General features: G+C 47.0%; 1 protein-coding gene across 9 annotated transcripts in view; it reads right to left on the bottom strand.

Moving 5' to 3' along the window:
• Nucleotides 1-547: 547 nt before the first annotated feature.
• Nucleotides 548-24,386, bottom strand: part of ncor2 (nuclear receptor corepressor 2) — a 418,107-nt gene continuing 394,268 nt past the window's right edge. For 8 of the 9 annotated variants that reach the window (XM_087999801.1, XM_087999806.1, XM_087999808.1 and 5 more), the window contains 8 exons: nt 22,461-22,591; nt 21,843-22,015; nt 17,302-17,421; nt 14,813-14,964; nt 13,607-13,660; nt 9,939-10,157; nt 8,994-9,161; nt 548-990 (listed from right to left, as the gene is read on the bottom strand). In XM_087999801.1, coding sequence (XP_087855927.1) covers nt 824-990; nt 8,994-9,161; nt 9,939-10,157; nt 13,607-13,660; nt 14,813-14,964; nt 17,302-17,421; nt 21,843-22,015; nt 22,461-22,591 — 1,184 coding nt within the window. In that variant the 3' untranslated portion in view covers nt 548-823. The remainder of the gene's footprint in view (nt 991-8,993; nt 9,162-9,938; nt 10,158-13,606; nt 13,661-14,812; nt 14,965-17,301; nt 17,422-21,842; nt 22,016-22,460; nt 22,592-24,386) is intronic. The other variant, XM_087999810.1, reaches the window with a different exon arrangement.

The raw sequence follows: 24,386 nt of genomic DNA, 5'->3' as shown, positions 1-24,386 counted from the left end.
TGACCACTTACTGAGACAGACTGACTGCTGACCAATAAAGTGACCACTCACTGAGACAGACTGACCGCTGACCAACAGTGACCACTCACCGAGACAGACTGACCGCTGATCAACAGTGACCACTCACCGAGACAGACTGACCGCTGATCAACAGTGACCACTCAGAGACAGACTGACTGCTGACCAATAAAGTGACCACTCACTGAGACAGACTGACCGCTGACCAAGTGACCACTCCCCGAGACAGACTGACCACTGACCAACAGTGACCACTCACTGAGACAGACTGACTGCTGACCAATAAAGTGACCACTCACTGAGACAGACTGACCACTGACCAATACAGTGACCACTCACTGAGGCAGACTGACCGCTGACCCACACGGAATGACCTCACAATGTCCACTTTAATTTATTGGGATTGTCAACAATTGTGATTAGGAGTGATTTAAAAATCTTTTGGAGCTTGGTGGACGTTGGTTTGATTGCGTTTGGCGGAATCACCAGAAAAGAGAAACTGACTTTGAGAAACATCAAAATCACCAAGGGTTGTCTAAATTCATTTTTAATAAAGTCAGAGAAACAAAGTGATAGGTTAAAAGGCAATTTAAGATTACTAAATAAAAAAAAATAAAAATAAACATTGCTTTGTGAAAAGGTGAAGTTAGAGAAGGATATTTATCGCAGCTTCCGGATGTACAACAGTAAATTGCCTTAAAATAGCGATCAATGTGTGGTTTCATGCAGTCAGTATTCAGGGAGAGGGTCTGTTTGAAGTGAGGATAGGCACTGTCTCCATTATACAGCACCAGGTCTCTGCAGTTCATTCGCTGTCAGACAGGGTTTCATACTGAGCAGACAGCAATGGCTCCCTCTCCCAGTGCTGCTGCTGCAGCATCGGGACTAGCACAGAGCGTGGAGCCAATGATGTTGACAGAAGGCCTGGTGGGAGTCTCGCTGTCAGAGCGTTGTAGGGAAACGGAGCAGAACCTGCAAACAAAGAGAAAAGCTCAATCTCACATCGACAATCCCAAACTAAAATCCTCCCTCTCATTATAACATCGCACACTGTCAAGGGCACCTCGCTTTCCTACACAACATGTACATAAATAAATACAGTACAGAGAAGGTCTCAGTTTAACAATTCAATTGAGGGTCATCCACCTGTCCCTCCGACAGTGCCCACTCCCTCAGCACTGACCCTCCGACAGTGCCCACTCCCTCAGCACTGACCCTCCGACAGTGCCCACTCCCTCAGCACTGACCCTCTGACAGTGCGCCACTCCCTCAGCACAGACCCTCCGACAGTGCATCAGTCCCTCAGCACTGACCCTCCGACAGTGCCCACTCCCCCAGCACTGACCCTCCGACAGTGCGGCGCTCCCTCAGCACTGACCCTCCGACAGTGCGGCGCTCCCTCAGCACTGATCCTCTGACAGTGCGGCACTCCCTCAGCACTGACCCTCCGACAGTGCGGCGCTCCCTCAGCACTGACCCTCCGACAGTGCGGCGCTCCCTCAGCACTGCCCCTCTGACAGTGCGGCGCTCCCTCAGCACTGACCCTCCGACAGTGCGGCGCTCCCTCAGCACTGACCCTCCGACAGTGCGGCGCTCCCTCAGCACTGACCCTCCGACAGTGCGGCACTCCCTCAGCACTGCCCCTCTGACAGTGCGGCGCTCCCTCAGCACTAACCCTCCGACAGTGCGCCACTCCGACAGTGCGGCACTCCCTCAGCACTGACCCTCCGACAGTACATCACTCTCTCAGCACTGACCCTCTGACAGTGCGGCACTCCCTCAGCACTGACCCTCCGACATTGCATCACTCCCTCAGTACTGACCCTCTGACAGTGCGGCGCTCCCTCAGCACTGACCCTCCGACAGTGCGGCGCTCCCTCAGCACTGACCCTCCGACAGTGCGGCGCTCCCTCAGCACTGACCCTCCGACAGTGCGGCACTCCCTCAGCACTGACCCTCCGACAGTGCGGCGCTCCCTCAGCACTGACCCTCCGACAGTGCGGCGCTCCCTCAGCACTGACCCTCCGACAGTGCGGCGCTCCCTCAGCACTGACCCTCTGACAGTGCGGCGCTCCCTCAGCACTGACCCTCCGACAGTGCATCACTCCCTCAGCACTGACCCTCTGACAGTGCGGCACTCCCTCAGCACTGACCCTCCGACAGTGCATCACTCCCTCAGCACTGACCCTCTGATAGTGCGGCACTCCCTCAGCACTGACCCTCCGACAGTGCGGCACTCCCTCAGCACTGACCCTCCGACAGTGCGGCACTCCCTCAGCACTGACCTTCCGACAGTGCGGCGCTCCCTCAGTATTGCAGAGATATGTAAACTTAGATTATTGGTTCTGGTGTGATCGGTTGACATGTGTTGGTGGGTTATAGTTTGTTTAAAGATCCACTTTCTGACCAATACGGAGAATCCATTTTTACTCTCTGAGTACACCCCCCACCGATGTGACAGATTGGAAGTGGATCCCGTGAGAACAGGGCCATTTAAGAATGGAAGGAGTGCCCTGTGCCATTGCACTCTGACCTTACACTGCAACCAGAGGACTATGGTATTGAAGGTAGAAGCCCCAGACTGAGCTGCCCCTGACCTCCCAGCCATGGGGGCAAGAGGGAACCTTATGGTGATGCCATTGGGTGAATAATTCTGGGACTACCTGAATGATCTGGATATATAACTTCAAAACCCATCCCCGCTCCTGATGTAATTTAAATTCAATCAAAAGCCTGAAACACAAAGCTGGGTGCCACAGTGACCACCAAATGATCAATTGTCAGAAAAAGCCATTGGGGTCACAATGTCCTTTTGGGAAGGAAACCACATCCTTACCCAGTCCGGCCTACATGTGACTCCAGACCCACAGCAATGGGGTTGGCTCATACTTCTCCTCTGAAACAGCAGCACAAGCCACTCTCTGAGGGGTAATGAGGGACAGAGGGTGCAAGAAATAATGGTCCAGCCTGTGAATACCACAGACCATAATAAAAACTCGTTGTTGTCTGATGTATTGTCCTGGGAATTCAGAGACTCTCTTGTGGTGACAGTGACAATGACCATAGTTCCCGGGGGTCTAAGCAACCACCATACTGTCCCCCTAAACACTGATTTCACCTTCCGTACTACTGCCCAAGATCCTGCCAAATCCTGTGTCTCTCTCAATATCTCTCCTGGCAGGTTTAGATGTTGTCACAGTCACTGATGAGGCTCAGTTAGCTCAGTTGGCTGGACACTTGGTTTGTAATTCAGAATGGCACCAATAGTGTGGGTTCAATTCGCACACAGCCTGAGGTTACCATGAAAGGCTCTCCTTCTCAAACTCTCTCCTCACCTGAGGTGAGGTGACCCTCAGGTTAAACCACCACCAGTTCTCTCCCTCGCTCTGTGTCTATAAAAGAACTACACTATTGTTCAGTCGGTGACTGCTCCTTTTACTCTCCCTGATGCCACTACTTTATCTTGGTCAGGGATATCTGGCTGTTTCTCGCTCACACAACTGTTAGTAAATGGTCTCTAAAATTGGGTTCTACACATTTCAGAGATATTCCACTCACCCACATTACACATGAGATACCCCACTCACCCACGTTACATCAGACATACCCCACTCACCCTCGTTACATCAGAGATACTCCACTCACCCACGTTACATCAGAGATATCCCACTCACCCATGTTACATCAGACATACCCCACTCACCCACGTTACATCAGAGATACTCCACTCACCCTCGTTACATCAGAGATATCCCACTCACCCACGTTACATCAGAGATATCCCACTCACCCACGTTACATCAGAGATATCCCACTCACCCACGTTACATCAGAGATATCCCACTCACCCACGTTACATCAGAGATATCCCACTCACCCACGTTACATCAGAGATACTCCACTCACCCACGTTACATCAGAGATACTCCACTCACCCATGTTACATCAGACATACCCCACTCACCCTCGTTACATCAGACATATACCACTCACCCACGTTACATCAGACATACCCCACTTACCCACGTTACATCAGACATATACCACTCACCCACGTTACATCAGACATACCCCACTCACCCACGTTACATCAGAGATATCCCACTCACCCACGTTACATCAGAGATATCCCACTCACCCACGTTACATCAGAGATATCCCACTCACCCACGTTACATCAGACATAGCCCACTCACCCATGTTACATCAGACATACCCCACTCACCCACGTTACATCAGACATATCCCACTCACCCACGTTACATCAGAGATATCCCACTCACCCACGTTACATCAGAGATATCCCACTCACCCACGTTACATCAGAGATATCCCACTCACCCACGTTACATCAGACATAGCCCACTCACCCATGTTACATCAGACATACCCCACTCACCCACGTTACATCAGACATATCCCACTCACCCACGTTACATCAGAGATATCCCACTCACCCACGTTACATCAGACATATCCCACTCACCCACGTTACATCAGACATATCCCACTCACCCACGTTACATCAGACATACCCCACTCACCCACGTTACATCAGACATATCCCACTCACCCACGTTACATCAGAGATATCCCACTCACCCACGTTACATCAGACATACCCCACTCACCCACGTTACATCAGACATATCCCACTCACCCACGTTACATCAGAGATATCCCACTCACCCACGTTACATCAGAGATATCCCACTCACCCACGTTACATCAGACATATCCCACTCACCCACGTTACATCAGAGATATCCCACTCACCCACGTTACATCAGACATATCCCACTCACCCACGTTACATCAGACATATCCCACTCACCCACGTTACATCAGAGATATCCCACTCACCCACGTTACATCAGAGATACCCCACTCACCCACGTTACATCAGAGATACCCCACTTACCCACATTACATCAGAGATACCCCACTCACCCACGTTACATCAGAGATACCCCACTCACCCACGTTACATCAGAGATATCCCACTCACCCACGTTACATCAGAGATACCCCACTTACCCACATTACATCAGAGATACCCCACTCACCCACGTTACATCAGACATATCCCACTCACCCACGTTACATCAGACATATCCCACTCACCCACGTTACATCAGAGATATCCCACTCACCCACGTTACATCAGAGATACCCCACTCACCCACGTTACATCAGAGATACCCCACTTACCCACATTACATCAGAGATACCCCACTCACCCACGTTACATCAGAGATATCCCACTCACCCACGTTACATCAGAGATATCCCACTCACCCACGTTACATCAGAGATACCCCACTTACCCACATTACATCAGAGATACCCCACTCACCCACGTTACATCAGACATATCCCACTCACCCACGTTACATCAGACATATCCCACTCACCCACGTTACATCAGAGATATCCCACTCACCCACGTTACATCAGAGATACCCCACTTACCCACATTACATCAGAGATACCCCACTCACCCACGTTACATCAGAGATATCCCACTCACCCACGTTACATCAGAGATATCCCACTCACCCACGTTACATCAGAGATACCCCACTTACCCACATTACATCAGAGATATCCCACTCACCCACGTTACATCAGAGATATCCCACTCACCCACGTTACATCAGAGATATCCCACTCACCCACGTTACATCAGAGATATCCCACTCACCACGTTTCATCAGAGATACCCCACTCACCCACGTTACATCAGAGATATCCCACTCACCCACGTTAAATCAGAGATACCCCACTCACGCACGTTACATCAGACATATACCACTCACCCACGTTACATCAGACATATCCCACTCACCCACGTTACATCAGAGATATCCCACTCACCCATGTTACATCAGACATACCCCACTCACCCACGTTACATCAGAGATATCCCACTCACCCACGTTACATCAGAGATATCCCACTCACCCACGTTACATCAGAGATATCCCACTCACCCACGTTACATCAGAGATATCCCACTCACCCACGTTACATCAGAGATACCCCACTCACCCACGTTTCATCAGAGATACCCCACTCACCCACGTTACATCAGAGATATCCCACTCACCCACGTTAAATCAGAGATACCCCACTCACCCACGTTACATCAGACATACTCCACTCACCCACCTTACATCAGACATACCCCACTCACCCACGTTACATCAGAGATACCCCACTCACCCTCGTTACATCAGACATATCCCACTCACCCATGTTACATCAGAGATACTCCACTCACCCACGTTACATCAGAGATATCCCACTCACCCACGTTACATCAGAGATATCCCACTCACCCACGTTACATCAGAGATATCCCACTCACCCACGTTACATCAGACATATCCCACTCACCCATGTTACATCAGAGATATCCCACTCACCCACGTTACATCAGACATATACCACTCACCCATGTTACATCAGAGATACCCCACTCACCCACGTTACATCAGAGATATCCCACTCACTCACGTTACATCAGAGATATCCCACTCACCCATGTTACATCAGAGATATCAGAGGGTGGGCGGCACGGTGGCACAGTGGTTAGCACTGCTGCCTCACAGCGCCAGAGACCCGGGTTCAATTCCCGCCTCAGGCGACTGACTGTGTGGAGTTTGCACGTTCTCCCCGTGTCTGCGTGGGTTTCCTCCGGGTGCTCCGGTTTCCTCCCACAGTCCAAAGATGTGCAGGGTCAGGTGAATTGGCCATACTAAATTGCCCATAGTGTTAGGTAAGGGGTAAAATGTAGGGGTATGGGTGGGTTTCGCTTCGGCGGGTCGGTGTGGACTTGTTGGGCCGAAGGGCCTGTTTCCACACTGTAATCTAATCTATTCTAAAAATCTAAATATCCCACTCACCCACGTTACATCAGAGATACCCCACTCACCCACGTTACATCAGAGATATCCCACTCACCCACATTACATCAGAGATACCCCATTCAACCAAGTGACAGAGATACCCCACTCACCCAAGTTAAATCAGATATATCCCACTCACCCACGTTACATCAGAGATATCCCACTCACCCTCGTTACATCAGACATACCCCACTCACCCACGTTACATCAGACATATCCCACTCACCCACGTTACATCAGACATATCCCACTCACCCACGTTACATCAGACATACCCCACTCACCCTCGTTACATCAGAGATATCCCACTCACCCACGTTACATCAGACATATCCCACTCACCCACGTTACATCAGACATATCCCACTCACCCACGTTACATCAGACATACCCCACTCACCCACGTTACATCAGACATATCCCAATCACCCACGTTACATCAGAGATATTCCACTCACCCACGTTACAGAGATATTCCACTCACCCACGTTACATCAGAGATACCCCACTCATCCTCGTTACATCAGACATATCCCACTCACCCACGTGACAGAGATATCCCACTAACCCACATTACATCAGAGATACCCCACTCACCCACGTTACATCAGACATATCCCACTCACCCACGTTACATCAGAGATACCCCACTCACCCATGTTACATCAGAGATATCCCACTCACCCACGTTACATCAGGGATATCCCACTCACCCACGTTACATCAGACATATCCCACTCACCCACGTGACAGAAATACCCCACTCACCCATATTACATCAGAGATACCCCACTCACCCTCATTACATCAGATATATCCCACTCACCCACGTGACAGAGATACCCCACTAACCCACGTGACATCAGAGATACTCCACTCACCCTCGTTACATCAGACATACCCCACTCACCCACCTTACATCAGACATACCCCGCTCACCCACGTTATATCAGACATATCCCACTCACCCACATTACATCAGAGATACCCCACTCACACACGTTACATCAGAGATATCCCACTCACCCACATTACATCAGAGATATCCCACTCACCCACATTACATCAGGGATATCCCACTCACACACGTTACATCAGAGATATCCCACTCACCCACATTACATCAGGGATATCCCACTCACCCATATTACATCAGAGATACCCCACTCACCCTCGTTACATCAGATATATCCCAATCACCCACGTGACAGAGATACCCCACTAACCCACGTGACATCAGAGATACCCCACTCACCCTCGTTACATCAGACATACCCCACTCACCCACGTTACATCAGACATATCCCACTCACCCTCGTTACATCAGACATACCCCTCTCACCCACGTTACATCAGACATACCCCACTCACCCTCGTTACATCAGACATACCCCACTCACCCACGTTACATCTGACATACCCCACTCACCCACGTTACATCAGACATACCCCACTCACCCACGTTACATCAGACATACTCCACTCACCCTCGTTACATCAGACATACTCCACTCACCCACGTTACATCTGACATATCCCACTCACCCACGTTACATCAGACATATCCCACTCACCCACGTTACATCTGACATATCCCACTCACCCTCATTACATCAGACATATCCCCCTCACCCACGTTATATCAGACATATCCCCCTCACCCACGTTATATCAGACATATCCCACTCACCCTCGTTACATCAGACATTCCCCACTCACCCACATTACATCAGACATATCCCACTCACCCTCATTACATCAGACATATCCCACTCACCCACGTTACATCAGACATATCCCCCTCACCCACATTATATCAGACATATCCCCCTCACCCACGTTATATCAGACATATCCCACTCACCCACGTTATATCCCTGATAGTTTGGTATTCCCGGTGAACTGTTTGCTCTGTTTTAGCTCCTCACTGCTGGTTTATTGATTTGAAAACCGTGATGGTTTGTAAATGGACAGTCTGAATGATGTTACTGACCTGGGTCAGTGGGTTCATCGCAGATACACATTGGGACAGTCTGCTTCTAATGAAAGCTGGTGTGTACATACCTGTGGATGATGGTCTGTTCTCCCACACTTGCTGTGTTAATGGACTCCGTCTGTGACAGTCTGAGTCTGAATGTGCTGACGTTGGCCTCTCACAATAGGCCAGACCAGGGACTGGGGACCTGGATTTCCTGCCTTTGGACTGAACACCAAGCTTTAACTTGCCTCCACCTGAAATTCAAAAAGCAATGGAACTCAGCACCAAACAATTCAAATCCAGATTAACACTGAGAATTCATTGCCACTATCTCGTGCATTCACAGGCTACGGTTCTGCACTATACCCAGGGATATGACTCCAACATGTTTGTACTTTGTGTAGAACAAAGTGGGAAACATGTTAAACATTTCAATCAAGTCCTTACATTGTGAGTAACTGAATCCATTTAATATCCTTCAGTGTCACTGGGTCACAATCCTGGAATCCCCTCTCTAAGGGCATTGTGGGTCTACCCATGGCACATGGACTGTAGCGGTTCAACAAGACAGCTCACCCCCCACCTTCTCAAGGCGGCAACTAGGGACAATAAACACTGACCCAGCCAACAACACCCACGTCCTGAGGATGAATAAAAGAAGTCTCTCGAGTTTAGCAAATTGTTTCAGTTTGTTTCTCCTGTGAATGGCTATTCTGTCTGCCTGTCAAAAGTCAATTCTAAAAACACAGACAGCAGGTTGCAGTTTTTCTAGCTGTTGGTAAAACTTTTGATATTATGGCAGAAAACAGCACTGAGCTGTAAACCCATCCCAGAAAACAGGCTCAAACATTCCCAATTAGACAAATGACAGCAGCATCAAGCCTGTGTCTGAACCCTTTGTGATACTAACATTCCCGGTTTCCTAATCTACCAGATGTAGATTAATCTAGCGCCACATCCTTGTGCACTGCGGTGAGTGTGAACCACGTAAACTGGTACAGCAGGAGGGAGGGGAAAGAGGGGGTGCAGACCTGTTGAGGGGACGCTCTGGTTGTCCGCACTTTGTCCTCGAGCCACAGTATTGGAGCTGGCACTGATTGCGAGAGGGTAAGCACCAGCTGCACTGCCTGCTGGCCTCTCCCGGCCGTGGTCATCGTACCTGCCCATTAAAGCCTTTCTAATAATATCCTCCAATCCCATTTTGTTCGTGGAATGATCTGTCACTGACTGGCTCCGGGAACTTGCTGATCCTGGGAGAGAGAAGAGGATTTGATTAAACCAGAATCAAACAGAAAGTTGAGAGAAAGTGAAACAAGATAGAGATACACAGGAAGAAAGAATAAATTGTGAATATTGTGTCAGGAACAACTCTTCACAACTAAATCTCAGCAAATCGCAATCAGCTCAAACAGGTCACGAGTGATTTTTTTAATCCAAGCACATTTTAAAAGGTGAACTTTAACTCTCTGATTTATAGTGTGATTAAATGTTCCAGATTTATGTTTAATCACCCCCCAGTCATGCTCAGCAGATTCAGCTCTTTCTGATTGGCTGGAGCTGAGTGAAATCAACAAAAGGAGACATTGCCTGATTCAAAAGGATTCACTGACCCTCCTCCAGCAATGACACCTTCCTCATTAACAAATTCAGCATTACCGGCTCAGGCCTCCCCCTGTTTGGGGGGGGACTCAAGACTCCAAAGCCCCTTCACTTATTGTCCATTTCATCTGATTGAATCAATGTCTTTGCTGGAGTGTTTTTAGTCTGTCATGGTTAGTAACAATTAGTAAAGGATATTCTTTATCCTAAACAGAGAGCTAAGAAGAGCCAGGAGGGGACATGAGAAGTCTTTGGCAGGAACAAGGAAAGCCCTAAAGCTTTCTATAGGTATAGACGAAGTGGGTACTGCAGATGCTGGAGATTAGAGTCAAGATTAGAGTGGTGCTGGAAAAGCACAGCAGGTCAGGTAGCATCCGAGGAGCAGGAAAATCGACGTTTTGGGAAAAAGCCATTCCTGATGAAGGGCTTTTGCCTGAAACATTGATTTTCCTGCTCCTCAGATGCTTTGTATAGGTATGTCAGGAATGAAAGAATGACTAGACTGAGAACACAGCCAATCAAGGACAGTAGTGGGAAGATGTGTGTGGAATCAGAGGAGATAGGAGAGGCGCTGAATTAACATTTTTTAAGTATTCACACAGGAAAAGGACAATGTTGTTGAGCAGAATGCTGAGATACAGGCTATTAGGCTAGACGGGATTGAGGTTCATGAGGAGGAGATGTTAGCAATTCTGGAAATAGATAAGTCCCCTGGGCTGGATGGGATTTATCCTAGGATTCTCTGGGAAGCCAGAGAGTAGATTGTAGAGCTTTTGGCTTTGATCTGTCATCATTGTCTACAGGAATAGTGCCAGAAGACTGGAGGATAGTAAATGTTGTCCCCTTGTTCAAGAAAGGGAGTAGAGACAACCCTGGTAATTATAGACCAGTGAGCCTTCCTTCGGTTGTGGGTAAAGTGTTGAAAAAGGATGATAAGAGATAGGATTTATAATCATCGCGAAAGGAATAAGTTGATTAGGGATAGTCAACATGGTTTTGTGAAGGTTAGGTTGTACCTCACAAACCTTTTTGAGTTCTTTAAGAAGGTGACCAAACAGGTGGATGAGAGTAAAACAGTGGATGTGGTGCATATGGACCTCAGTAAGGCGTTTGATAAGGTTCCCCACGGTAGGCTATTGTACAAAATACAGAGGCATGGGATTGAGGCTGATTTAGCGGTTTGAATCAGAAGTTGGCTAGTTGTAAGAAGACAGAAGGTGATGGTTGATGGGAAATGTTCATCCTGGAGTTCAGTTACTGGTGGTGTACCACAAGGATCAGTTTTGGGGCCACTGCTGTTTGTCATTTTTATAAATGACCTGGATGTGGGCGTCGGGAGTGTGGTGCTAGAAAAGCACAGCCGGTCAGGCAGCATCCGAAAAGCAGGAGAATCGACGTTTCGGGCATATGCCCTTCATCAGGCCGTCATTCCTGATGAACTGTGATATTAATTTTGAACTACACCTTCCCCTACAGTTTATTATTGGAAATAATAATTCCTTTCACACACTCAATTCTAAGACATGATAGTTAAGACCTGGTCACAGAGTTTCAGAGTTAAGACAAACTAATCAAAAGTAATTTCATGCTGCATCTTGTTACTCAGAACTGGACAATCTTCTGAAATTTTCTGAACATTGTCCCTTGAGGACTTTGCTCATTCTGGCTGCAGCTAATTGGAATTTTCATTTCCCTTTTGCAACGTAAATGTTCTTGTGATAATGTCCCTGGTAAGGGTGTAATAATATATCTGAACAGGTTGTGAGAAAATATCTACATTGTCATAGTGGGGGTTCATGTGAGGAATGAATTTGTTCAGAAGCAGTTAGATCAGGTGACTCGGTGACTGTCTCCCCAGGTCATGATTTGGAGGTGCCAGTGTTGGACTGGGGTGAACAAATTTAAAACTCAGACAACACCAGGTTATAGTCCAACCGTTTATTTGGAAACACTAGCTTTCGGAGCGCATTCCTTCATCAGGTGGTTGTGGAGAATAAGATCGTAGGACACAGAATCTATAGCAAACGTTTACAGTGTGATGTCACTGAAATGATATAATGAAAAAGACCTGGATTGTTAAGTCTCTCATCTTTTAGAATGACCATGTTAGTTTCAGTTTCTCAATATATCATTTCAGTGACATCACACTGTAAACGTTTGCTATAGATTCTGTGTCCTACGATCTTATTCTCCACAACCACCTGATGAAGAAGCAGTGCTTCGAAAGCTAGTGCTTCCAAAGAAACCTGTTGGACTATAACCTGGTGTTGTGTGATTTTTAAACTTTGTTTCCCCAGGTGACTGCAAGTTTTCTTTGATGGACATCGGTGGTATGTTTTTTCAATGCCTATGTGTCAGGCACTGAAAGATTAAAAGATTTGAAGTGGATGAAACCTAATGACATGAAAATATGAATGGTCATGATTGATTGGCTAGGCAATCTTTTTTCACAGGAGAATATCTGAAGCTCTGCTTAGGTCAGTTTCAAGGTCATTTCAAAGTCTTCCCAAAGTGACACTGATTCTGCAGAATGTGAATCCTGGTAGAGTGGGAACAGAGCTTGAGCACTGGGGAGCAAAGAGCTGGACGGTTGGACGGTGTTGGGGGGGAAAGAGGGATAGTGGGGAGGCAGTGCAGTGTGGAGGGGGGGAAGCTGATATCCTTGAAGGTGTGGTGGAGGCGGAAGGGGGGAAGGACCTGCCCCTGAAAGGTCATAGAATGAGCCACAGCTATAAGTCTCCCAGTGATGATGGGAGTGTGCAGCAGAGTTACGTCACAGAAATAGTCTGTCCTGAAAAGGTATGGCAAGATTCATTGATAAGTATCTGCACAGTGAGAGTGATTATTCCTGGTTTAGAATCTGCCAATCTTCATCTAGAACAGCCTCAGCCAGTCATTATTTGACTCTAGAATAGTGTACACTACTCCTGTCAAGAATTCTAGATGAACGCTACTCCCTGGCTTTCAAAGTAACATTGTTAGCAGGAGGCAGTCAAGGAACAGCAGCGGGTGTGGATCCAAACTCCCCGAGTTGGTCATTGTGACAGGATTCACTGCTTGTGCCTGTCCCTTAGGATCCTGGATGGTAGTGAGGCCTCACCTGTTGGTGTCATTGCTGGCAAATTGAACATCTCAGTTCCTGGCTGCCCGATATCTGCAAGAGAAACCCATTCAACTTGGTTTAATAACTTCAATCATTTCATTTAGTAATAGCGACACACAAAAGGAAACAAGAAACAAGAAAACTTAGCGATGAAGCATGTTGTGTCCAGACACATTTTCTCAGGAAAGAAGAACTTCCAGGAAGTTCAATCCCAGCTTCAGGGGAGAGATGTCAGAAATAGAGTGAGAGCACGGGCAGAGAGAGTGTGTTCTGGGACGGGGCGTGGTGTTGGGAGGGTGAGTGAGAGACAAAGGAGAGACCAGAGGAGAGAGTTCCTGGGAAAAACAGAGAGAGAGAGAGAGAGAGAAAGAGAGAGAGGGAGAGGGAGGGGGAAGGGGAGAGGGGGAAGGGGAGAGGGGGAAGGGGAGAGGGGGAAGGGGAGAGGGAGAAGGGGAAGGGGAGAAGGGGAGGGGGAGAAGGGGAGGGGGAGAAGGGGAGGGGGAGAAGGGGAGGGGGAGAAGGGGAGGGGGAAGGAGAGAGAGAGAAGGGAAGGGGTGAGAGAGGGAGAGAGAGGGGAGGGAAGGGGGGTGAAGAGAGAGAGAGAAAGAAAGAGAGAGAGAGGAGGGAGGGAGGGAGGGAAAGAGGGGGAAGGAGAGAGAGAGAGAGAGGAAACGAGGGGAGAGAGAGAGAGAGGGGAAAGGGGAGAGTGAGAAAGAGAGAAGGAGAGAGAGAGAGAGAGAGAGAGGAGGGAGGGAGGGAAGGGGAGAGAGGAGAGAAAGGGTGAAAGAGGGAGTAGGAGAGAGAGAGAGAGGGGAAAGGGAAGAGAGAGATAGAGTAAAGGGGAGAGAAGGAGAGAGAGAGAGAGGGGAGTAAACGAGAGAGAGAGAAGGGGAGGGAGAGTGTGTGAAGGAGGGAGAGAGAGAGCGAGGGGGAGGGGGAAGGGGGGAGAGAGAGGGGTGTGGGGGAAGAGAGAGAGAGAGAATGGGAGAGACAGAGGGGTGAAGGGGGAGGCAGATATTACACTGATGGACTGGAATCTTGGTGAGAAGGATCTATCCCTGTATAAGGATTGGTTTGAGGTGTGAGAATATGGTGTGGGACAGTGTCAATGAGACACTAAAGTAGTTGATTGAACAGGCAGGGTCTATCAGAATCACGTTGAGGGCTCTGGAGTGATGAATGATGAATGATGAAGGTTCTTACTGTTCTTGCTGTCGACTGGGCCTTCCCTGCCTGCTGTCAAAGTCTTGATGATTTCCTGCTTTTTGGTTTTGACCATGTGCGAGGTGCTCTCAGTGAGTTTGCTGAAGAAGGCAGGAGGCTGGCTCCCACTGCCTGGAGATGGAGTCCCCATCCTGCAAACACACATCTGAATTAGTCTCTGAATCAATTATACTATCGTACTCATCAGTCAGCCATTCGAACGCTTGAACCTGCTCAGCTGCTCAATAAGACCATGGACAATTGGACTATGACAATATCTTGACGTCTCTCTCACCTTGAGGTATTGTATCACACTGATACAAACTTAAATGGAGATGTGTGTTGTGAGGAAGATATAAAATGTTTTCAGGAGGATTTGGAAAAGCTTAGTGAGTGGGCAAGAAGGTGGCAATTGGAATATAATGGGGAAAAGATGTGAGGTAGGAGCAACAGATATGTAGACTGTTGCTTAAATGGTACAAGGTTAGAAAGTGTAAATATACAAAGGGGCCTGGGTGTCCTTGTCGATAAGTCACCGAAGGTTAACAAATGGGTGAAACAAGTTAAGGGAAAGTTAGCCTTTATCACAAGATTAAAAATCACACAACACCAACAGGTTTACTGGAAGCTTTTGGAGCAGCGCTCTTTCATCAGGTAGCCTTTATCACAAGAGGATTTGAGTCCACGAGGAAGGGAAGTCTTATTTCAATTGTACAGGAGTTTAGTTAGACCACACCTGGAACTGTACAGTTTTGGTTTGCTTATCGAGGGAGTTCACTGAGGTTTGTTCCTGGGTTGGCAGGACTGTCCTATGAAGACAGATTGGGCAAACTGGGCCTGAATTCCTTTATAATCTCATTGAAATTTACAAAATACTGAAATGAGAGCCAGGGAAGGTGCAGGTAAGATGCCTGGGGAGTCTTGAACCAGTGAGTGCAATTTAAAAATAAAGAGGATGTCACTTAGGTCTGACATGAGGAAATATATTTTACTCAGAGGGTTGTGAATCCTTGGAAGTCTCTCCCACAAAAGGTTATGGAAGCTCAGTCTTTGAGCTTCCATAGTCCTCAGTCAAAGGTAGAGATTGATTGATTTCTGATTCCCAGTGGTGTATGGGGATGGGTGGGGAAAATGCAGTAAAGTCTTTAAGCAGCCATGATTATATTGAATGGTGGAACAGTTCTGATGGATTGAATGGCCTCCTCTTGTTCCTATTCTGAAATATCTCTCTAACGCAGCCTTGGATGTACTTACTAACAGCCTGCTTTGCTCTCTGGGGGAGAGATTTCCACAGCCCATTGGAGGACAGATATTCCTCCTTGTCTCTGTTGTTTTCACATTATCCTGCCATTGACCCCTCCTCTAGACTCAGCTGCTGTTTCTTTAACTCAAACCTCATTACCACTCCCTTTGACATTGTCAATCCCTTCACATCCCAGTCTTCAACAAGCATCCCCTCCTTCTGTCCCTTAGTCCAAGGTTTCCTTGGAAATATATGCTCAGCAACTACGCTGTCAAGCTGCCTCAGAATCTTTTATATCTCAATAAGATCCTCCCTCATTCTTATTTTTAACCTGTTTAGCCATTCTTAATAAGTAAACTCCTTCATCCTGGGAAGCAGCCTCTAATGAATCAGTTTTGAACTACGTCCTTTGCCAGCTTATCGTTATCTATAATGCAGGGACTAAACTTGTACATAGCAGCCTCACTAACATGCTGTCCCAATGTAAGAGGAGTTCCTTAACAATGAAAGGCCAAGATTCCACTTGCTTCCTTAATTGCTGCACCTGCATGCTAACCTGTTGTGCAAGAACACCCAGATCCCTCTGCGCTGTACCTTTATCAGATCCTCTCTCCATTTAAACAAGTCTGCCTTTTGATTCTTCCTCCCAAATTTCATGACCTCTTACCTTCCTACATTACACACCATCTGCCAAATGTTAGTCCAGTCACTCAACCTATCAATATCCCTGTCATGTCCCAGGCACCCAGGTCCCTCTGTGCCTCAGAGCTCCCTCTCCTCCTTCTCAAGAATGGGTCAACAGGTTAAGTATTTATTCATTAGAATTTTGAAGAATGAGAGGTGATCTTATTTAAATAACATGGTGTTTTTCTAAGCTTCCTGCCAAGTCAAAAATTTACATTCGCCAGATTATAATTCCATCCACTAATTTTTTCCCCATTCGCTTCACTTTCCAATATCCCTTTGCAGATTCTCTACCTTCTCTTCACAATGCTCCTTTCTAACTATCTTAAGCAAATTTAGCAACTTTACATTTGGGTCCCTTTGCCCCAGTCACTTGTGTAAATGGCTCAGATTTGAGCTCCCAGCACTGACCCCTGTGGCACTCCTTTTCAAACAGAAAACGATACATTTTTGCTCAGCTCTGATAATGTCACCTTGTCAAATCCTGCATCAAACTGAGAGTGTCCTCTTGCCTCACCAAACTCCAACATGAAGCTGACTGGGTGAAGGTCAGCACCCATACCTTTGCTCAGGCTCCACGTCCCTGTATCGTGCAGGATCTGTGAGATTCTCTGACTCTGCCTGGTTTCTCCCTGAGGATCCAGGCTCACTTGGAGCCACTGAGACAGGGGACTCTGCTGGCCTGTAAATCAGGTAGGTAAATCAGAATGCATGGTTTATCACTTTGCTGTTCCCACAAAGTTGCAGTGAAAGCATTCCACAATGGATTTTAAGTAACTTGTGAATAAGCGAGAGCCTGAGTCTCTCAAACACAGATATGGTAGCACAGCAAAAAGCTGAATGGCCTCCTCCTGCCATATTTTCTATTTTTGAAAGGTGTCTAGGGTAACATAGCAGTGCAGAGAATGAGCTGACACTGAGTAAAGCTTTTGAAAGCACGTGGTCAAACAGAATTGCAGATAACAACAAATTAAACACAGGTTGAACTACCCAGAGCCACACAGTCAGAGAGAAGTATCACTCTGAAAGAGGACAGAATGGGGTGGGGGGTTTGGGGCAGCCAATCCATTCTCAGGCTTACCATCACACACCCCACTCCGGTTCAGATAAGGGCAGATCCCGAGTCACTTAGGTTCAACAGAGGTTTGTCAAGCTCCATTCTTCATTGGGTCTCGAATCCTAAACTACCAGCTATGCCCAGCACAGTGTGAGGATTCGCCAACAGAAAATCTAGCTCATGGACAACTTGAAACAGAGGGAGATACTCCAGTGCAAACCTGCATGGAATACAAGTGAGTGCTAGGGTCTTGCCTGGGAATCCTACTCAAAATAGAGTTAAGGAGAATCCAAAGGGTTTTTGCATTAAGGACAAAAGGGTAACTAGGGAGAGAATAAGGCCCCTCAAAAATCAGCAAGGCGGCCTTTGTGTGGAGCCACAGGAGATGGGGGAGATACTAAACGAGTATTTTGCATCAGTGTTTACTGTGGAAAAGGACATGGAAGATTTAGAACGTAGGGAAATAGATGCTGATGTCTTGAAAAATGTCCATATTACAGAGGAGGAAGTGCTGGATGTCTTGAAACGCATAAACGTGGCTAAATCCCCAGGACCTGATCAGGTGTACCCTAGAACTCTGTGGGAAGCTGGGCTTCTTGCTGAGATATTTGTATCATGGATAGTCACAGGTGAGGTGTCGGAAGACTAGAGGTTGGCAAGCGTGGTGCCACTGTTTAAGAAAGGTGGTAAGGACAATCCAGGGAACTACAGACTGGTGAACCTGACGTCGGTGGTGGGCAAGTTGTTGGAGGGAATCCTGAGGGACAGGATGTATATGTATTTGGCAAAGCAAAGGACTGATTAGCAATAGTCAACATGGCTTTGTGCGTGGGAAATCATGTCTCACAAACGATTGAGTTTTTTGAAGAAGTAACAAAGAGCAGTAGACATGATCTATATGGACTTCACTAAGGCGTTTGACAAGGTTCCCCATGGGAGACTGATTAGCAAGGTTAGATCTCATGGAATACAGGGAGAACTCACCATTTGGAAACAGAACTGGCTCAAATGCAAAAGACAGAGGATGGTGGTGGAGGGTTGTTTTTCAGACTGGAGGCCTGTGACCAGTGGAGTGCCACAAGGATTGGTGCTGGGTCCACTACTTTTCATCATTTATATAAATGATTTAGATGTGAGCATAAGAGATACAGTTAGTAAGTTTGCAGATGACACCAAAATTGGAGGTGTAGTGGACAGCGAAGAAGGTTACTTCAGATTACAATAAGATCTTGATCAGATTATCCAATGGGCTGAGAAGTGGCAAATGAAGTTTAATTTAGATAAATGTGAGGTGCTGCATTTTGGGAAAGTAAATCTTAGCAGGACTTATACACTTAATGATAAGGTCCCAGGGAGTGCTGCTGAACAAAGAGACCTTGGAGTACAGGTTCATAGGCTCCTTGAAAGTGGAGTCGCAGGTAGATAAGATAGTAAACATAGAACATAGAACAATACAGTGCTACTCGACTAGGTGGGATTGAGGTTCACAAAGAAGAGGTATTAGAAATCCTGCAGAGTGTGAAAATAGATAAGTTCCCTGGGCCGGATGGAATTTAGAGCTGAAAATGTGTTGCTGGAAAAGCACAGCAGGTCAGGTAGCATCCAAGGAGCAGGAGAATCGACGTTTCGGGCATGAGCCCTTCTTCAGGAATGAGAATGGGATTTATCCTAGGATTCTCTGGGAAGCCAGGGAGGAGATTGCCGAGCCTTTGGCATTGACCTTTAAATCATCATTGACTACAGGAATAGTGCCAGAAGACTGGAGGATAGCAAATGTGGTTCCCCTGTTCAAAAAGGGGAGTAGAGACAACCCTTGTAATTATAGCCAGTGAGCCTTACTTCAGTTGTTGGTAAAGTGTTGGAAAAGGTTATAAGAGATAGGATTTATTATCATCTGGAAAAGAATAATTTGATTAGGGATAGTCAGCACAGTTTTGCGAAGGGTAGGTCGTGCCTCACAAACCTTACTGAGTTCTTTCAGAAGGTGACCAAACAGGTAAGTGAGAGTAAACCGGTTGATGTGGTGTATATGGATTTCAGCCAGGCGTTCGATAAGGTTCCCCACAGTAGGCTATTGTACAAAATGCGGAGGAATGGGATTGTGGGAGATATAGTAGTTTGGATCAGTAATTGGCTTGCTGAAAGAAGACAGAGAGTGGTGGTTGATGGGAAATGTTCATCCTGGAGTCCAGTTACCAGTGGTGTACTGCAAGGGTCGGTGTTGGGTCCACTGCTGTTCGTCATTTTTATAATTGACCTGGATGAGGGCGTAGAAGGGTGGGTTAGTAAATTTGCAGACGACACTAAGGTCGGTGGAGTTGTGGATAGTGTCAAAGGATGTTGTAGGTTACAGAGAGACATAGATAAGCTGCAGAGCTGGGCTGAGAGGTGGCAAATGGAGTTTAATGCGGACAAGTGTGAGGTGATTCACTTTGGTCGGAGTAACCGGAATGCAAAGTACTGGGCTAATGGTAAGATTCTTGGTAGTGTAGATGAGCAGAGAGATCTCGGTGTCCAGGTACACAGATCCTTGAAAGTTGCCACCCAGGTTGACAGGGTTGTTAAGACGGCATACAGTGTTTTAGCTTTTATTAATAGAGGGATCGAGTTCCAGAACCATGAGGTTATGCTACAGCTGTACAAAACTCTGGTGCAGCCGCACTTGGAGTATTGTGTACAGTTCTGGTCACCGCATTATAAGGAGGATGTGGAAGCTTTGGAAAGGGTGCAGAGGAGATTTACTAGGATGTTGCCTGATATGGACGAAAGGTCTTACGAGGAAAGGCTGAGGGACTGGAAGCTGTTTTCGTTGGAGAGAAGAAGGTTGAGAGGTGACTTAATAGAGACATATAAGATAATCAGAGGGTTAGATAGGGTGGACAGGGAGAGCCTTTTTCCAAGTATGGTGACGGTGAGCACGAGGGGGCATAGCTTTAAATTGTGGGGTGATAGATATAGGACAGATGTCAGAGGTAGTTTCTTTACTTAGAGAGCAGTAAAGTACATTTTAGTGTACTTTAAGTACATTTAAGTCGTCATTGGACAAGCATATGGACGTACATGGAATAGTGTAGGTTGGATGGGTTTCAGATTGGTATGACAGGTCGGAACAACATCGAGGGCCGAAGGGCCTGTACTGCGCTGTAATGTTCTATGTTCTATGTTCTATAACAGGCCCTTTGGCCCTCGATGTTGCGCTGATGTGTGAACTATTCTCAGCTCGTCCCCCTACACTATCCCATCATCATCCACGTGCTTATCTAAGGACTGTTTAAATTTCCCTAATGTGGCTGAGTTGACTACCTTAGCAGGTAGGGCATTCCACACCCTTACCATTCTCTGAGTAAAGAACCTACCTCTGACATTTGTCTTAAATCTAAGAAGAAGACGTTTGGTATGCTTTCCTTTATTGGTCAGAGTATTGAGTACAGGAGTTGGGAGGTCGTGTTGCGGCTGTACAGGACATTGGTTAGGCCACTGTTGGAATATTGTGTGCAATTCTGGTCTCCTTCCTATCAGAAAGATGTTGTGAAATTTGAAAGGGTTCAGAAAAGATTTACAAGGATTTGAGCTTACAGGGAGAGGCTGAATAGGCTGGGGCTGTTTTCCCTGGAGAGTCAGAGGCTGAGGGGTGAACTTATAGAGGTTTATAAAATCATGAGGGATATGGATCGGATAAATAGACAAAGTTTTTTTCCCTGGTATCGGGAAGTCCAGAACTAGAGGACATTGATTTAGGATGAGAAGGGAAAAGATGTAAAAGAGACCTAAGGGGCAACTTTTCACACAGAGGGTGGTACGTGTTTGGAATGAGCTGCCAGAGGAAGTGGTGGAGGCTGGTACAATTGCAACATTTAAGAGGCATTTGGATGGGTATATGATTAGGAAGGGTTTGGAGGGATGTGGGCCGGGTGCTGGCAGGTGGGACTAGATTGGGTTGGGATATCTGGTCGGCATGGACGGGTTAGACTGAAGGGTCTGTTTTCATGCTGTACATCTCTATGACTTTAAATGGTGACTCTGGTCAGCTTGTACCTTTCTCTTACCTTGCACTGTCTTTGTCTCCAGGTGACTCCAATATCATTCTGCCTGGGTGCCCATAATGCTGTTGGGGTGTTGAGGTCATCAGCTGTTGAATAGGATATTTTTGTGGATGCAGACCTGCCTGACAGCTTAGCTGCTGAGGATGATTGCGAGTATAATCCTGAGTGATTACCTCCTGTTAGAAATAAAACCAGAGCTAGCTTCTCATCAATAATGTATTGATATATTAACTGCCAGCAAGTGAAGACTTTAGAAAACGAACAATACATTGATACAAAAACATTCTCTTGAAACCTTGTGATGAAGGGGGACAACAGGCTATTCCTTCAGCAGCAGAGAATGATAGGAAGAGACTTAATTTAGGTTTTGAAATCAGTAAAGAGTTTATGATTGAGTAAAGATGAAAGAGTCACCTTGGAGTTAGTGAAGACTGACATTACTGACTGCCAAAGGACAAACTAAAAGTCATTGACATGGATTTGTTTTTACAATTCTTTCAGCAGTTTACACACAATGTGAGATTTCATCACATATCTAGAAAGATCAGAGAGGTGAATGAACATGGTTACACCGCAGCTGCTAAACATTCGAATTTCAGAATAAACAAATATCTGACTTACATCAATATGCTGAGCAAGGGTCACAAAGCGTTGCTGTCCCCTTGGGAACTGACTGGGAGGATGTTGGACAGCTTCAGCAACACTGTTGAGATGTTGGACTGGACTCTCAGATACAGCGACTAACTGAGGATCTGTAGACAAAATAACAACATTTATCACTCATACGCCAGCAGCTACATACTTATCAGAACAACAAAAATGATGAGGAAAGAACATGAAATTTTAATAACAAAACGGTCCTTGATTTTACACGTTGACCATACAAAAAACAGAACACAATATCATTAAGGGACAATAAATTAAACATTAAAAACAAGCAGCACTCCAGAAGCAGAGGACCAACATCCAGACTGACACATACCGTGTAGTCCCAAGGTGACACTGCGCCACCCGAGGGTCAGTGCGGAGGGAGTGCTGCGCTGTCCGAGGGTCAGTGCGGAGGGAGCGCTGAACCGTCCAAGAGAGCACCGCACCGCCCGAGGGTCAGCGCCGAGGGAGCACCGCACGGCCCGAGGGTCTGCGCCAAGGGAGCACCGCACGGCCCGAGGGTCAGCGCTGAGGGAGCACCGCGCTGTCGGAGGGTCAGTGCTGAGGGATCGCCGCGCCGTCCAAGGGTCAGTGCCGAGGGATCGCCGCACCATTTGAGGGTCAGTGCAGAGGGAGCGCCGGGCCGTCTGAGGGTCAGTGCCAAGGGATCTCCGCGTCGTCTGAGGGTCAGTGCCGAGGGATCTCTGCGTCGTCTGAGGATCAGTGCTGAGGGAGCGCCGCACTGTTGGAGGGTCAGTGCTGAGGGAGCGCCGCACTGTCGGAGGGCCAGTGTTGAGGGAGCACCGCACTGTCTGAGGGTCAGTGCTGAGGGAGTGCCACACTGTTGGAGGGCAAGTGCCAAGGGAGCGCCGTGCCATCTGAGGGTCAGTGCCGAGGGATCGCCGCACTGTGATAGGTACCGTTTTTCAGATGCAGTTGTAAATGGAAGTCCTATTGCTGGATTAAGAGACTGTAAAAATGGGTCGTTGTTGTTTAAATGAGATTGGATCTTTATCACATTATTGTTAATGGATCTTTGTGTGCAAATTCAGCATTGCATGTCCTACATTGAGGTGTTGACACTGAAAATAAGATGAACATTTCTGAAATCAAAGTTTTTCTATAACCAGGAAATGCCCTGAATCTTGTGGGGAACTTCCTTTCAGAATGACAGTCAGTCCTGAAACTCTTAATGTCAACCCTGGTGTTCCCCTGTGAACAAGCACTAACTTGTCTGTTCATTAGAAAGACTCTTTCCATTAAACTACAGTGCAATGTGAATGTGTTGGTGTGATGTTAACATGTTCACTAGAGGTTCATTAGTGCACTCCATTCATCGAGGTGTTTATGTTTTAAAACATTGACAGAGGGGTGTCTATTAACCTGAAAAACACACCACAGTAATCATTATTGCTGTGTGGCTGGGAATAGCAATGATTTGAGGCATTGCTTGAGGGCTCGGGGGAAATAGCAGAAATGCGGAGTTGAGGATTAGCTGATCAGCCACGATCTTACTGAATGACAAAACAGACTCAATGGGCTGAATGGCCTACTTCTACTGCTATCTCTTATAATGGCCAGTAAGCAGCCTTGTGGTTATTGCTCTATCTCAGTAACTGAAATGGGAAACCTGTCAGCTTTTGTTACTTCTGCTAAGTCACACTAATTTGGTTACAATCACCTGGAAAACTGACTGATCGGGAGAAGTACCAAGATATTCTCTGGAAAGATAATGTCTTTGGTGATTGGGATGAGCTGAACTCACTCGGAACGTTCAGGATTCCCTCAGGTTGACAACTGCTCTGTTGCTGGGAAGCTTTTCTGAGCCAGATATTAAAATGATTTACCAGCTCGGTGAAATTAACAACGACATGTTTTCTCTGAAAAACTTTGTGGGGA

The sequence above is a fragment of the Chiloscyllium plagiosum genome, unplaced genomic scaffold (assembly GCF_037043375.1).
Source record: "Chiloscyllium plagiosum isolate Xiang-an unplaced genomic scaffold, Cpla_swu_hap1 HiC_scaffold_24, whole genome shotgun sequence".
NCBI classification, from domain to species: domain Eukaryota; kingdom Metazoa; phylum Chordata; class Chondrichthyes; order Orectolobiformes; family Hemiscylliidae; genus Chiloscyllium; species Chiloscyllium plagiosum.
The sequence above is the reverse complement of the archived record's forward strand: the minus strand, read 5'-3'. Positions and strand labels throughout refer to the sequence as shown.